Raw genomic sequence first — 15,347 nt, forward strand, 5'->3', positions numbered from 1 at the left:
GCGGGGGGGGGGGGGGAGGGCGAGCCTGTTACGGCAGCTGGTGGGCTCTTGCACGGCTGGATTTCCTCTTGGTTTTGGGAAGGGGGGGAGAGGGGTGGTGTTACCCTCCCCTCCGCTCCTCTTGGAGTGTGAGCGGGGAAGATCCACGAAGGGAGGAGAAAGCGGCGCGGCCGTCTGGCTCTCTTCTCTCGTAGGCACACACCATGTACCAGGTGGGCTTGATGGAGACAGATCAGCACATCGAGTTTTTCTGGAGCGCGTTGGAGATGTTCACTCAGGAGGAGCTCTGCAAGTTCATAAAGTTCGCCTGTAACCAGGAGCGAATCCCCTTCACCTGCCCCTGCAAAGACGGGGGCCCTGACACTGCCCACGTCCCGCCCTACCCCATGAAAATAGCGCCCCCCGACGGAGCTGCAGGTGCGTTTGCCCTCTGCCCCCCGCAGGCAAAGAAAATCCGCGCTGCTGGCGGCGTGGCGCTAGCTTCGGCTCCCCGTTCTCTTTAATTTCAAAGTGTATTTAATGCTTAGTAATTAATCATAGAATCATAGAATCGCTTTGGTTGGAAAAGCCCTTTAAGATCATCGAGTCCAACCGTTGCCCTAACCCTGCCATCCCACCACTAAACCCTGTCCCTAAGCCCCTCATCTCTCCTGCTTTTAAATCCCCCCAGGGATGGGGACTCGACCCCCTCCCTGGGCAGCCCCTTCCAGAGCCTGACAGCCCTTTTGGGGAAGAAGTTTTTCCTAATATCTAACCTAAACCTGCCCTGGCGCAGCTTCAAACCATTAAATGGTGGAAGAGAGGCGGGTAGGTAGGGCTGTAAATAAGAAGAGAGCGAACTTGGGTTTAAACCACGTTAAAAACGTATTTAAAATAAACTTTCAGTACTTAGACCACTGCCCTCTAGAGACAATAAGAGATTTTGTGTAGCGTTCGCCTAGTGTGCTTCCAAAATGCTCGAACTGTCGGAAAGCCATCGGCCTGAGGACTGCCTGAGCAGCACAGCGGTGTTTCAGGGTCAAGAGGTGCAGTTACGGGCAGGGATTTTATTTTTTTTTGATGCTTCTTGGTACGGGACGGGGGGGCGAGGGGGAGGGCTGCCACGGGAGAGGCAGGTGGGAAGCGCAGGGCGCGCTCCAACCCTGCCTGGTGCTTCTCCCCCCGCCCAGGTTCTCCGGACTCTCGGTACATCCGTGTCGAAACGTGCATGTTCATGATCAAACTTCCTCAGTACTCCTCGCTGGACATAATGCTGGAAAAGCTCCGATACGCCATCCACTACCGGGAGGATCCGCTCAGCGGCTGAGCGGGAGAAGGGGCTGCCTGGAGGTGACTGCCCGGGGTGTTTCGTGGCTCCGCTAACATTGGAAACCCTGCAATTCACATAAAAATACCTCCTGTAACACTGTGTGGCGAGCCGGAGGTTGATTTATTTTCTGAACTTTTGTTCCCGTTACAATAATTACTGGAAGACTTAACATTTTGTATTTGTAGACTTTGTGGTGGACTGGTTCTTTTGCTGCCTTGTTTGTGGAATATTTGTAGGATAGTTTAGTAAAGACCGGTTTGTGTATAATTTAATTTTGAAAAACCTTGAAACATGTACATTTCTAATTTTGTAATTTAGAACGACCTTACCCATGCAAACACCACAAAAGCGAGGGCGTTTGGAGTCGGGGAGCGCTCGGAGGTGAAGGCTCGGAGGTCGCTCTGCCCTGAAACATTTTTGAGTACAAAAATGGAGGGAATGGGGTGTGGGGAGGGGATCGCTGCTGGGCGCCGGCAGGAGCAGAGCACGGTACCTCTTCCGTCGCCGGCGGAGACCGCGCAGAATTTCTAGCGTTGGGTGAGTTTTGGAGCAGAAGACGCGCTGCCGAGCCGCATGTTTGTGTTTCCACCATTTTCTTGCAACTTTTTAAACTGTGAGCAAGCACACGGGTGGCTGCCGGAGCTCATCGGGGGGTTCAGGTCGGCGCTCTCCACGAGGAAGACTGAAAGAACAGTGAAAGGGCCGCAATTCAGTTGGGTTCTTGCCCTAGATGTTCTTGAATGTTCTGCTTTGCTTAGTAACAAGATAATTTATTGTAATTAAAATATTAGCAGCAACAAAATGGCTTCTCTCTGTAATGGTGTAAGATACCACAGCTCAGCTTTTAAGCGGTGACTTTATCCTGTTTCCGAACAAGCTTTCGGAATCGCCAGCGTGTGGTCCAACACCTGGGACTCATTTTTGTACTCAGAAATGCTCTTTCGATCTAAGAGTGAATTATCCTCAAAATGTGACGCCCGGGAGGAGGACGAGGCGGGGGGAAGGTACAAAACGCCGCCTTTGAAGAGCAAAGCTGCTATTTTGTGTGGAAAGCTAAGAGCAGACTGTGGAAAGAGAGCAATTCTCCAAGTTTAACTTCCGCCTCTTGGGGAAAGACGTTCTGGGGTGGTCTCGAAGCGCCATGTGCATCTTCCCTTACTCCTACACAAGCGGTTGCCCCGCGCCGGGCGGGTTGAAAAGCACAGCGTGGCTTGGTGGAGGACTTGGAGCCCGGCGCATGCCTGGGAATCAACCTGTGTGCTCAGGAACGGCGGCGAAGGTGCTGGAATGGCGGCCGGGCTTGGTCCTTTCCCTTCCCCTGCGCTTCGCGTGCGCGGCCCCAGGCGAGGTCTGCGATGGCGCGCGTGCGGCGGTACTTCGCCGTCAGTGTTACATGTCTCTCTGGAAGACGGCGTACACCCATCGGGCTCGTCAGTGGGCGCGGGAGTGAAGAAGCTGTATTTATTGTACATTCTTGTGAATATTGGGCGTGACGAGTGTGCGGTGCTTGGAAGGTGTGAGGAAGAGCGAAAGGCCAGGCCCAGCCTGTGAATCCGTGTTCTCCTGGGAGCGAATGGCAGTTGTAGCGCTCGTCGTTGGCGGCCGGAGCCCCCAGCCCCCGTGGGGAGGAAGGCTGCTCCCCCGCCGCAGGCGCAGAGAGGCGCGGGGCGAATGTTGACTCCTCAATCTTGTCCCTCGTCGCTGACAACGCTGCTGTTGGGGGTTTCTTCCTGGCGCTTGGACCAAGGGTTTGGCTTGGGTCGACGTCGCCCGTTCCAAGCCCCGAGTGCTTTGGGTGGGCTCGCGGTGCTGGCGGGGGTCTGGGATCTCTGCATGGCCCCGGGTTCTGAGTAAACCCCGCTGCTACTGCCCTCCGCTCCTGCCAGAGCGCGCCTCTGCGCGGAACGCGGCTGCGTCTCGGCCCTGAACCGCGGGCTGTAAAGTTACCTGATACGTATTTATTACAATGAATTATTTATGATTACAAATAACAAACTTTCCGTCGAGGCTGTTTTACACCTTGCTGTGTAAACGAGGCTTCCGCAGGAACAAAGTCACGCCAGTAAACAACCCGCGGCGCCGCTGGGTTTTTCTGAGGACTGGCATGAGCCCTGCGGGAGATGGTGCTGGGGGGCGGGGGGCAGGGTTTGGCTGGGTTTGTTTCAGCTTACCTAGGAAGGAAGCGCTGCAGTGGCTCCGCTGCAGCTCAAATGGCCTTTTAATTAAAGCTTTTCTAATCATCAGTACTTCCTCGTGCTTTAAATGAACTTGACATTGTCTGTAACGGGCTCGTCTGTCAAAGCAAAGATTGGTTTGTGATTATTATTTTTTTTTTTAAAATATATATTCATGCAGAATGTAAAATTATACTAAACCATGGAAAAATTCTGGAGCTGGGTCTTGGCTCTCGCTTGGTCTGTGTCCATCTCGGTCCCCTATGCAGCATTGCCCTGTTAAGTGCTCTTGGCCACCCGGTGTACACGCGCATAAAGGAGATTCTCAACATCCCCGCCATGTTTTGTGTCCTTCTTTGGGGCTGGAAATCATTACCAAAACCCTCCACTGACGAGGATTAGAGTCGCTAGAAGTGAAGGTGCAGGTTCTCTGCGCTTCAGTCCTGCTTTACGGGCCGACACGCTGGCGGTTGTATTTACTTGGCACAGATGTGTAAATATTTTGTACAAAAGGGAAAGCAAGCACAAGGTGGCTGATGTGTCTCTTAGCGGGGAGGGCGGCGCACGCCCGAGGACTTGTGCAGCCCAAGCCATGGTGTCAGCTGGGCACCCCGCTCTTCTTCATCCTCACAGCTCCCGAACCAGGCACCCGTTAACCCCCACCCCCCCCCGAAAAGCCAGCGTAGCTCCCCTGGCCTTGCCAGAGCCCTTCTCCCCAGAAATGCCACTGCAAGGTTGGGCGCTCCCTGGTTGGTTGTTGGTTTGGTTTCGTTTTTTTTTTTTAAATACCTTTATCCTGCTTTTCTTGTAAAAATAAATGCTTACATTTGGTGGAAGCGGCCGTAAAATGTCTTTCTTTTAAAAACCAAGAGCAGTTGGGCCATGGTCAGTCAGCCATGCTGCAGCCTGGGTGGGGGGGAGCCAGCGTGGGGCGAATGAGCCCTGCTGGTGCCATCTGCTGGCCCCGGGCCATTAGAGCTTGCCCAGGGGCATCAGCCCAGACCAGCCTGGCCAGCTCCTGCCTTACCCCTCCCCTCACGCCGCGCCACACGGGCTGAAACAGCTCTGGGAGAGCAAATGCCCAAAGCCCTGAGGCAGGCACTAATGGGGAACACACATTAAGGCTCGGTGTGGGGTGACAAACGTACCCACCACCCGCGCCAGCTGATCCCCCAACCCTCCCGTAAGAGCGCTTCGCGGCACAGCGCTTGGGGACAGCACGGGATAAATTTTATTCCAAGGCATTTAAAAAGCACGGACTAACACAGCAGTAAAAAGCGTTTTACAACACAGCCCCGGGCTCGGCCCTTCTCCCCCGGCCCTCATACTCCCCCTCTGGGGCCTGGGCCCATCCTGTACCAACCCGTGAGGTGCAGCCGGAGGCGCACACCCTGCTGCTGCACACCACGACGCTTTAGGAACAGGCTGAGCTGCAGGGACGGGGGTGACGCCCCCGGTCCCCCCCCCTTCGGCTCTTGCTGCTGCAGGGGCCGGGCTGGGTGTTCTCCAGCCGAGCAGCAGGGCCGGGGGCAAGCTCCCAGGGCCAGCGCTCCCCCCCCGCGGTTTTGCTTCCCATCTACCGTTGGCTGGCTCTGGAATGGCCACCGCCGTGCGCGGGAGCAGCAGGGCACGGGCATGAAGATCAGCGCCACAAAAAAAATTCTCTTTTCTCTCTTCACGGGGTGTGATGGAGCCAGGACCCAGGTGGTTCCCAAGGCAGAAGTGCGCTTGCTGGCTTGGGATGTTGCTGGTCCAGACCAGAGGAGTAAAAACCTGTAGTATACTCTCCCAAATTAAAAATACATACGTATATAAAAAATTATCACTGCCTATAAAAATTTAAATTCATAGCTGGTCATCAATGAGCTGGCGACAGGGGAATGTACTTGCGCTCGGGTAAGTACCAGAGCACACAGGGGTAGGGTGCGGCGTGCCAAGCGCGTTTTCCCAAAGTGGTGGCTCACTTCTCCTCTGGGTGACCAGGTGCTGGGCGCTGGGCTTTTGCCTAAAGGGAAGGGGGAGGGGAAAAAAAAAAAAAAAAAAAAAAAAAGTAGTAAAAATGCTGGGTTTGATACAAACCAATCGATACAAACCTCCCTGAGGCAGGAAGGATTATAAAATAAGCTCATCATCCTGGCACAACCACTGCGAAAAGAGAGGCGGCTGGCAGGCTCCCCCGGGCACCCACCCGAGGGGAACAACCCAGGAGCTTCCTCTGGCACGCCGCTCACGGCGCGAGGCACCGCTCCCCTCCCTACCTTGGTGTTCCTGCGCCTGAAGCCGAGCGGGCCATCCGCCGCCCCGAGGCTCCGTGCTCCCCCGTTGCTGGTGCTGCGGAAGAAGAGCAGGGACACTTTCAGCTGGCGCAAGCCTACGCCCTTCTGTGCTCCTCCTGCGGCGCAAAGACAGCTCCCGCACACCAGGGACACTCCAGGAGGTGGAGGAAGCAGCCCTTCCTCCTTCTCCTGAGAGAGTTGGGCTTGTTCAGTCTGGAGAAAAGAAGGCTACGGGGAGACCTGATTGCGGCCTTCCAGTACCTAAAGGGGGCCTATAGGAAAGATGGGGAACGTCTTTTTAGTAGGGCCAGCTGTGTTAGGACAAGGGGAAATGGTTTTAAACTAGAACAGGGTAGGTTCAGGCTAGAGGTAAGGAAGAAATTTTTTACAATGAGGGTGGTAAAACACTGGAACAGGTTGCCCAGAGAGGTAGTGGAGGCCCCATCCCTGGAAACATTCAAGGCCAGATTGTGTAGCAGAAGAACCCTATCCCAGTCAGCTGCCCTCAGGTTCAGTAACATGCACTGCACTGCAGCTAGAAAAACCCAAACACAACCCAACAGGCGATTCAGGCTGGCGGTAACACGAGCTGAGCGGAGCAATGAAAGCAGCAGGTGATGAGCCACAAAGGCACCGCACAGGAACTTCTGGGTTTCGGTTTAAGCTTATGCACGTTAGAGTTTTGATGGAGCAAAGAGAAAAGCCAAGCTGAGCGCGCTACCCTGGATGGACAACAAGGCATTATCCTGCCTTGCCTCCCAGCGACCATTCTGTCCGTTCTGTTTTGATATAAAAGCCTAACTCTGCTGTTTGAAACTCAGATCAGCACCAGCCAAATTCAGCCCAGTGAAACCCTTTCAGCCACAGGCAAATACCAGGGGATCCAGGTTTGCACCATCAGGAAGTGAGGCAGGGGACCGGAATCCATTTGTCACTACCCCTGCTGCCGGGCTGCTGCCAGGCCTAAGGCTGTGCCCTCCGCTTTCGGCAGAGCAAAACTTGCTCACACGGCGCCGCCGATCCCGTACGCTCTAGAGCAGGCCCCGCGCGGCTGCCTGGAACAGAAGAGAAAGGCGTTACCTGGGTTGGGCTGGAGAAGTTCTCGAGAAGCTGGAGGTGAAGGCTTCTGAGTGGAAGTTCTGAGTAGGTCTCGCACGTGGCGTTGTCCCCCCTGCAGATTCACTTGCACCTCTGTTCTTCGGCCTCCCCTCAGCGCCAGCCACCTTCCTGGGCTTCCCTCTCGAGTCGGGAGCGTCCCGAGCTCTCGCTGAAGAGGACAACGGCGCGTTCCTGGTGTTTGCCACATTATTCAGTGACTTGGTCCCTCGTGCAGGATAGCTGGGCCTCTGCTGCCCAAAGCCTTCTGTGCACCGAGGAGAAACATCTCCTGAGAGGACAAGAAAGCAGCGCTCAATAGGAATTGTAAATGCAGCACGAGACATTAGAGACCACCCAGACAGCAAAACTAGACCCCACTTCCATCCCTGCAGCATCGGGCTTCATAACCAAGATCTTTGAGGATACTGAGTTTCAGTGATTTAATCTTTCTTGCGTAAAGATAGGCCAACGGTAGGGGACTGAGGGCTTTTAAATTTTGGAGACGGAACAGGGTAACGACACCTATTCAGCCTGGAGCACGCACAGGGCTCCTGTGGATGTGAAGGAAAAGAGCCTGCCTAAGTCTGTGTTTTGCCCACACCTTGATGCCTGATTCGTCTCCGAGCCAGCTCTGGTGATTCCCTTCTCTCTCCGTTGCCTCGAGGAGACAGCGGCTGCCGAGATGGAAAGCCGGCTGCTGGGCTGGCCGGGCGCAGATCACAGTGGTGCTAAAGCAAAACATACATTGACTGTTTAAACAACAGCTTGTTAGACTTATTCCTGTAAAAACACTGCGGAGCATCCCCCCTCAGAAAGATTAAGGTCAGTAGGGAATTGTTTTCAGAAAGAGGCAGACAGCGCTTGCCGACACCCACGTTTTCTCTTACACGAGGCTTGGGAATAATCAGGAGCTACCACAGGACCTAAGCAAAAACAGAGCTGGGAGTGTGAGCCAGTCGTGCTGCACAGAACCACCCTGTACCCGGGGCCTCGCTGCCAGCCAACAACCAGACGCTCCCCTGTTCAGCCTTCTGCCTCCACACCTAAAAATGACCCTGCAACGCCAGTCCCAAGCGTGGGGAAAGCAGCCCTGAAGTACCACCACGGTAACTCTGATCAAGTTCCCGATATCGACCTGGTATCGGTGCCATCGTAAAAACCAAATCCGAGGACAAAAATCAAGTTAAAAGTGATTTCAAGTGCCCCTGTGGACCATCCTTGTTACAAAGTCACCTTTTTCTGCAGGTTAATGATGTCAAGGAACAACAAAACACAAAGACAGAAACCCATAGGACACCAAACAAAGATATGAACTAGAAAGGAAAACATTTGTCACCTTTGTCAGATACCAAGACTACTACATGGAACACGAAACTTTAAATACAGGGCGTCCTTTTCGAGGTTGGCAAACAAACTGTATTGTGGCAACTCAGCTCCCATCACTAATTCTTAACAAGTCCTGATGATCGTACGCAAACATCACCCAAAATATTATGTGACAGGACAAGGAGTGATGGTTTTAAACTAAACCAGGGTAGGTTTAGACTAGATATAAGGAAGAAATTCTTTACAATGAGGGTGGTAAAACACTGGAACAGGTTGCCCAGAGAGGGGGTGGAGGCCCCATCCCTGGGAACATTCCAGGCCAGGTTGGACGGGGCTGTGAGCAACCTGATGTGGTTCAAGGTGTCCCTGCTCCTGCAGGGGGGTTGGGCTGGGGGACCTCTGGGGGTCCCTTCCAACCCAAAACCTTCTGTGATTCTAAGCTTGTAGATAAAGCAGCCTCTGCATTCTGCATTTCCAAAAGAGTTAGACAGGGTAAGGGAAAAAAACGTGAAGTCTCCCAACAGCCAACTGCAATGGGAGGAGGAGGGGACTTCTCCTTAGTGTCAAGCACTACTATTTAGCATAGGATAAGCTATGACACTTTATCAGACCTCATTTCTATTAATACTGAATTTACTATCAACAGGAAAAAGCCTAGAAAAACAAACAAACAAAACACAGCTTCACTTGTTTGTTAGTCAGGACTGCGGGAACTGTTAACTTCCCAGTTCCTTCAGCTGTGAAACAGAAAACGAGCAAGTCCAGCAGTTTCGTAACCTGTCTGCAATAGCAGCAAATTCCAGAGGAATTTGTCCCTTCCACGTGCACACCTCTCCCCAAATCTGCTCTTCAGGGGTACAGAAGCATTAAAGCACCAAGCAGTCTAGCTGGTATCTGTCCAGCATTCTCAAAAAGCAGGAACAGCTTCAGCAGTACCAAGACCTGGCATTCTTTCCGTATTGGACGCATCAGACAGCAACGCATAGACAAACCAGAATGCCCTAGGAAGCACCCTGCAGCACCCATCATTTCATAAACCCACCGCTTCTCTCTTAGGCTGAGCTTCAGATATGTTCGTGCTTACCCTTTCTCTCTCTCTTTACATCTGCCCTCAGAGACATTCCTCCACCTCCTAGATTCGTGGTCTCTGTTGCCTACTTGCCCTTACCTACGCAGGCGCTTCCGCTCCTCTCCCCCCCCTTAGCTGTGACTCATACATCCTGGTTTCAACACGATTTTTATGCACAAGTCAAACATTTATACCGTGCCATTTCAGGGCTTATTGTTTGGCTTTCGTTATAAGGGCTTTCAAAAATAATCTTTATTTTTCAGCAAGAGTCTCAGCACACCACAACGATTGAGATGGCACCCAAGGGGCTTTGTTTAGGAAGGTATGACACAGGGGACAGTTAGTTGGATTCCTGAAACGTGCCACAAGGGGAGGCCGCAGGACTTGGCGTCGCTCTTGAACAACTTCATGGGATACGACAGATCAAGTTCTGCTTAATACCTGATGATGAAAGAGCGTCTCCTCTTCTAGCTGGATGCCACAAAATTCACAGGGAATCATGACGTTTCTTTCTGCCTGGACAGCTCGGGGCTGGGACGAAGAGAGAGACCTACAGCTTCTGGACCTGACGGCACGCAGACCATCGTGCTCTCGTGGATTTGGAGGAGAACTTCTTTTACTGAACGAGGCAAAGGCACTTGCTGGGTTACAACCTGTCTGTGATGTAAGCAACACAGAAAAGTTAGCTCTCCTGTTGAGCATAGATGGACTTTAAAACCCGTGCTTTGCAGAGACACAATTGCCAGAGTTCTGACAGCATCACCAGGGTGAAGACCGTGCCTTTGTTCAGTCACGGTGGCAGAAAAAAGTCTTTACTGCAACCCCTGAGGTACAACACAAGAAAGTACTAAACCTGGTGAAGAATCAGATCGTCAGCAGGGTAGAGCTCCTCACAAAATTCACAGGGCAACATGATGATCTCGTCGTCTGCAAAACAAGTAACGGTTGTAAGTAATGGTTATGTCCTCTACTGCAGAGAAGTCTGATGCAGTCGGATCGACTTATCTTCAAAATTCCTAAGCAACAGGCTCCTGTTTGGTGCCACAGGACAGCCACCGGAGCAAATGCTGAGGAAACAGTTACGCTGCTCCCACCCGCTGAGTTTCACATAAGCAAATTCATGTCAGCCAGAGCGAGAACAATGTTCTGGGCTCAAAGATAGATCGGTCCGGTAAAAAAGCCTATTACTGCCTTCAATAAATCCATTTCTCCTTTCAAAATAAGCTGGCACTACAGGTCTCCCCCAGATCCTCCCTTTCATGTTTACTTCAGCAAGAAAGTTGTCACCTACTCAGTTGTTATGAAGCTCTCGCCACCGACCAAGGTCAGATATTCCCTGCAGCTTTTATTTCTTCTCCCCTTGCTGTCTTGCGTAAGTAATACCTCTTTGAAAAACTCTTTTAAACATTAATAGTGCTAAGTTTTGAGGAAGCAGAAGATAAAATTTAAGAAAGGAAGGAAGACTGGTACTCATAGAGCATCTAAACTCCTGCATATTAATTATCTAAAAATGATTTAGAGGGGGTCTCAAAGAGACTCATTGTGACATTTTAAAATGCCCAGATAATCTTTGGCATGCCCAGTCCAAGAACACTCTCTTTCCTTCTCCATTCTCTCAAACTTTAAAGGAAAAAAACCCACCACAGCAGCATTTATACTTACTTTTTACATGGCTTGACGTGCTAAAAGACACTAAGGAGTCACAGGAGAAGATATTTGACTTGTCTGTTTCTTTAAGACGGGCCGATGGCACGGACTCTTTGGCGTAGTAGTTTTCCCAGAAGTCACTGGGAATTTCAGCTGCAGAATTATCGTGAGGATTATTCTCATTTTGCAGGCTAAGAGCCAACACGTAGTCTAAATCGGCGTTCCACTCTTCATAAAGTGAAGAATGAGCGTCTTCATTTCTCTCCAGCTGCTCCAGTTCATCCTCTTCAAAAGATAAATATCATGAATTGAGAGCACATTAAGCCTGCAACAAGCAGTTCACTTCTGTGCATTAGACTAGCTCAAGCACGAGGGTTTCACCCATGCACACGTGGACACTCATGGAGGTCAAGTGTTTCAAAGCCTAGGACACCTGTATCAAATTCAGGAGGAAGAAGGAAAACGCTCATCCTATTTTTGTTTGTAACAAGCAAAAAAGAAGAAAAAGAAGAAAGTCATTCCTCTTACTCCAAAAGCTTGAACTTAAGCTTCCTGGGAGCTTTACGAAGTCACTGAGGAACCTTCTGTGACCTACACTGTGGACAAGGTCCGATTAATATTCTGTAGTCTCAGCCCTTTCACAAGGATGAAACACTTCAGCTTTGTTTCTTCAGTATATCGACGGGAAAACAACTTCCTTTTAACGATACTACATTTGACAAGGGTGGGAATTGGACACGTACAGAAGAAAACCATGGCATCTTTTCTGGTAGGAAAGCTACAGGGATGTTACTGCAGAAATGCCCAGCACCACCTATGCGAACCCACATCCAGATCTTGCCTACCTGTCTACTTAACTGGAGCAGAGTGCAGCCACTGAATGAAAACAGACAGGATTTGCAGTGAGAAAACAACTCCAATTTTTAAGCTAGATACTTTGAGACAAAAGAACAGGCAGTGGGCTGGGCTTTCACACTGGGCACCTCAGCAGTCCTCTACACAGCTGGCTTGTACCTTTGCAGTTCTATTCCATGGAAAAATAGTCCTACTCACATTGCCTCTGGAGCTTTCGTTATTCACAGAAAGCAATTACAAAACCTTATACTTGGATCGGCTGCCAAACACCCATTAGAAGCCAATTATTCCTCTTTTGATTTCTCTGTGCTGCTGAAACATTTCTTTTGCTAACGTCCCTAAGTGTTTTGTCTCCTGCACAGCTGCTATAAATCTCCTTTTCCAGCACCCTGGGCATTCTCCGCAAAGGCCCAGCATAGTTACCTGATCTCAGTCGGTTCCTAATGTCTCCAAGGGCGTGCAAATCTGCATCCTCATCCTCAAAGCGAGGCACTGCTCTGCTTCCTCTTACTCGCGTCACCTCTCGCCCACAGGCTCGCGGATGCTCTTTGAGATCTTTCAGCATGACGTTACGTCCGCACCCACCGCATCTCTCAGTCCTAGCTCCGCAGTAAATTTCATGGTCCTGGAGGTTGTTGAAAGTGAGCTGTATGTCACAGTACTGGCAGACGGCAGGACGCAGAGGGCACGCTGACGCCTGGAAAAAGAAGGAGGGATTATTCTTCGCATATGGAAGACTGAGGCAAAGGTGGAGGCAGGTTCTCAGTTTGCTCAAGAGTTGAGTGGCCTGTTGTTCCTTTAGCCAGACCCAAAGCTACGCTAAAGAACAGCCCAAAATCAGATACTGTGCGATACACAGAAGAACAGCGTGTTGTATAAGCTGTGTGGTCATAAACATACCAGCTGAAGCACTCTGAATACTCAGAACGTTTTATTTTTTAAATCTCTAACAAACATTTGGACAGCAGATTCACAGGGTGCTTTTTGAAGTTAGCTTTTTACATACGGTCTTGACATCCAGTACTACTCACATTTCACTGAGCACTGCTAAAAACACGTTAGCGTGTGTTATATTAGGGAACAGATTTACAGCACGTTTACTACTCAGCAAGAATTGCTTGCCTGTGTTCTTTTCCCTATCCCTACACTGAATGACAGGTTAAGTTGCCCCTCAAAAGGAGTTAAACATAGGTGAAATACATGTTATAATCGCAGATGCTGCAATAATAAATCAGCATTTGCTTTATAAACAAAACTAAAAGAGCTACACGCAAACGTGCAGGATAAGCTACTTCCAGGGTTTTGAACTGGACATATCATCAAAGAAAATCCTCTTTTACTCACTGATAAGCACTTCCAGGGCCGCCTTTAAATGAGTCCATTGGAAGGGAAGGTACTGACATTTCTATCAAGATTGCCCGTGACAGCAGCCAACTGGATTCAGAAACTCAGAAAATCCCGCTGTGCCCCATTTTAGTTTATTTTACGAGTTATTTTAAAAGTCTGTTTGGACACAATGAGTTATTAAAACTCACACAATGACTGCAGCAGGGTCAGAAACGCGTAAGGTTAAAGGAATGAAAAAAGTCAAGTTAATGGTAGTCTGCACTTTTGAAGCAGCCTATCGTTTCTCATCTTCATCTCTAATAAGGGCAAAATCACCGATTATCACAGACACCCCTTTTATAAGGGCAGGCTCCACCACTTTAAGGCCCTTTCCAGCCACGTTCTGTCAGAGGGCGTGAATTTAGAACGCATGGTCCAATAAAAAGGATGCATCAATCACAGGCTGGAATCCAGGTCTTGGCTGACAGAAAGGCTCTGGAACCGGTGCTTGGAAATACCGCAGAGCATCTTCCAAGTGTCTTGGAAGTACATAAAGTCCACCAACCTCGTGATCCTCGAAGAGACGTTTTTCTATCTTCATTCCACACTTGCAGGTAACCTACAACGAAGAGACCTCGTTAGATTAATTGCCATAGAAGTCAGTAATTTTAGAGGAGGAACCTGTTTCGCACCTGCACGTGTTCAGACTCAATATGGTTCTTCATTTCAGACTTTGGGATTAAGTCACTGCAGTAACGGCACACTTCGATGTTTCTGCTACAGTGGATTTCATGCATGATGAAATTAGCAACAGGAACATCCTTTTTGCTACAAGAAAGTCACAGAGGTTACTTTTCAGAAAATACACTGACAATTTCAAGCAGTTTTTCATTAAAAAAAAAAAAAAATCCTAAGAAAGCTTTCTATGAATTCACGGGTTAGAGAACTAAGTAACGGAAGAGAAAGGCAAGCCCAACCAGGCTTCCATGTTCCTTCATAGTTGGGACATTAACGTATATAGCATGCAAAGGTCACAGTTTTCACACTGCATTAAGATAAAAATCAAGGTGGGTTTACCTCCTTATGCAAAAGACAAATTCACCAGGGTGAAGTTAATAAACTAATCGGAGAAGATAAAAGTTTCTTCCTGAAAATAACTTGGCTCTGACAGGCAAATAAATAACAGATCCTGTTAAGCCAGATCTGCTCAGGGAACGATAGCAGCAACCATATTACTCTGTAGCCAAAATTCCCCAATTCACCTCCTTTCTACGGTACCCATTTTCCTCTCTTGAGGAGGATGCAAGGCTTTACAAACACAAAAGGTGTAAAAAGAACTGAGGCACTAGGAGCTTAGCCCTTCCTCCTGCCTCAAGCAGGTAACATCATTTCTAGATGGATGCATCGTTCCCCTCTGCCCCGCACACAAGAAATCGGCCTTCAAACCACCAAAATTCACTTTATAACCTATTGCTTAGTGCCTTCTGTGTCAGAAAGGACAAACGCTACGGCTGTGCCGTTTCCTCCCTCGCCAGATCCCAAGCAGCCAAGAGCCTGGCAAAGCAAGGAAGCCCAAGAGCAGCACCTGAACTGCCACACTCACTGCTTGCAAACAAACCAGACTAACGTTGCAAGAAACCTATGGATTCCCACGTCTCTCTGAGGAAAAATAAATAAAAAAAAAGCTAATTTCTGCAGTTGCTTGTATTCAAGATGATGCAACTTCTGAGATTACATCATTATCAGTAAATGCACTACCAACGCTGGAGCTTGTGAAGAAAGAGAACTGTTATCAAAGAGAAACAACCACCACCACACTATGTGCCCAGTGCTATTTTTGCATCTCTGCTCCCCAGCCACACCGCCGCTACAAACACTCGGAATCCCGTTCTTCACATGTACCCCGCTGAAAATCTGGTCTCTTATTTCTGTGGGAATGCTTCGGTTTCCATCTAGTTGCCCGTTAAATCCGAAACTGGAGCAACGGTTGGGGAAATTACAAGACGTTAACACTTGAGAAGGTAAAGCCAAACCCCAAACGTTTATAAAAAGACGGTATGTTCGCTGTTTATTTGCACCTTCCGGTGTCTCACAGCGTTTCAAGGGAATAGATACCGCTCGTTTACCTAACCCCCGAGCCTGCCGGCCCGAAGGACAGGCCCCGGCGCAATCCGGTTTCGTTTCTTACCAGTTGCCGCACAGCCGGGTCTCCGCCTCGCTGACTGCAGCTATCGCCATGGTTTTGTCCGGGGCGGAGGGACAGGCAC

General features: G+C 49.9%; 3 protein-coding genes across 5 annotated transcripts in view; 2 read left to right on the plus strand and 1 right to left on the minus strand.

Moving 5' to 3' along the window:
• Positions 1 to 3,005, plus strand: part of HECTD4 (HECT domain E3 ubiquitin protein ligase 4) — an 89,993-nt gene extending 86,988 nt beyond the window's left edge. Inside the window, exons 75-76 of the mRNA XM_035891665.1 lie at positions 195 to 417; positions 1,170 to 3,005. Coding sequence (XP_035747558.1) covers positions 195 to 417; positions 1,170 to 1,306 — 360 coding nt within the window. The 3' untranslated portion in view covers positions 1,307 to 3,005. The remainder of the gene's footprint in view (positions 1 to 194; positions 418 to 1,169) is intronic.
• A 1,269-nt stretch (positions 3,006 to 4,274) lies between these two features.
• TRAFD1 (TRAF-type zinc finger domain containing 1) lies at positions 4,275 to 15,341 on the minus strand. 2 transcript variants are annotated; one of them, XM_035891537.1, is made up of 11 exons: positions 15,269 to 15,341; positions 13,773 to 13,908; positions 13,646 to 13,699; positions 12,178 to 12,451; positions 10,915 to 11,184; positions 10,106 to 10,179; positions 9,694 to 9,909; positions 7,459 to 7,585; positions 6,840 to 7,146; positions 5,742 to 5,814; positions 4,279 to 5,488 (listed from the first exon to the last, which is right to left on the minus strand). In XM_035891537.1, the coding sequence occupies exons 1-11, from the start codon at positions 15,316 to 15,318 to the stop codon at positions 5,444 to 5,446; spliced, it is 1,626 nt and encodes a 541-aa protein (XP_035747430.1). In that variant the 5' UTR covers positions 15,319 to 15,341; the 3' UTR covers positions 4,279 to 5,443. The 2 variants fall into 2 exon arrangements, with proteins under 2 accessions (XP_035747436.1, XP_035747430.1); XM_035891543.1 differs by lacking the exon at positions 5,742 to 5,814 and having other exon boundaries at positions 4,275 to 5,488.
• NAA25 (N-alpha-acetyltransferase 25, NatB auxiliary subunit) overlaps positions 14,172 to 15,347 on the plus strand; it is a 30,308-nt gene continuing 29,132 nt past the window's right edge. For both annotated transcript variants that reach the window (XM_035891525.1, XM_009636040.2), the window contains exon 1: positions 14,172 to 15,101. The gene's annotated coding sequence lies outside the window, so the exon portion shown is untranslated. The remainder of the gene's footprint in view (positions 15,102 to 15,347) is intronic.

This window comes from Egretta garzetta, unplaced genomic scaffold (genome assembly GCF_000687185.1).
Source record: "Egretta garzetta isolate BGI_Z169 unplaced genomic scaffold, ASM68718v1 scaffold330, whole genome shotgun sequence".
Classification (NCBI taxonomy): Eukaryota; Metazoa; Chordata; class Aves; order Pelecaniformes; family Ardeidae; genus Egretta; species Egretta garzetta.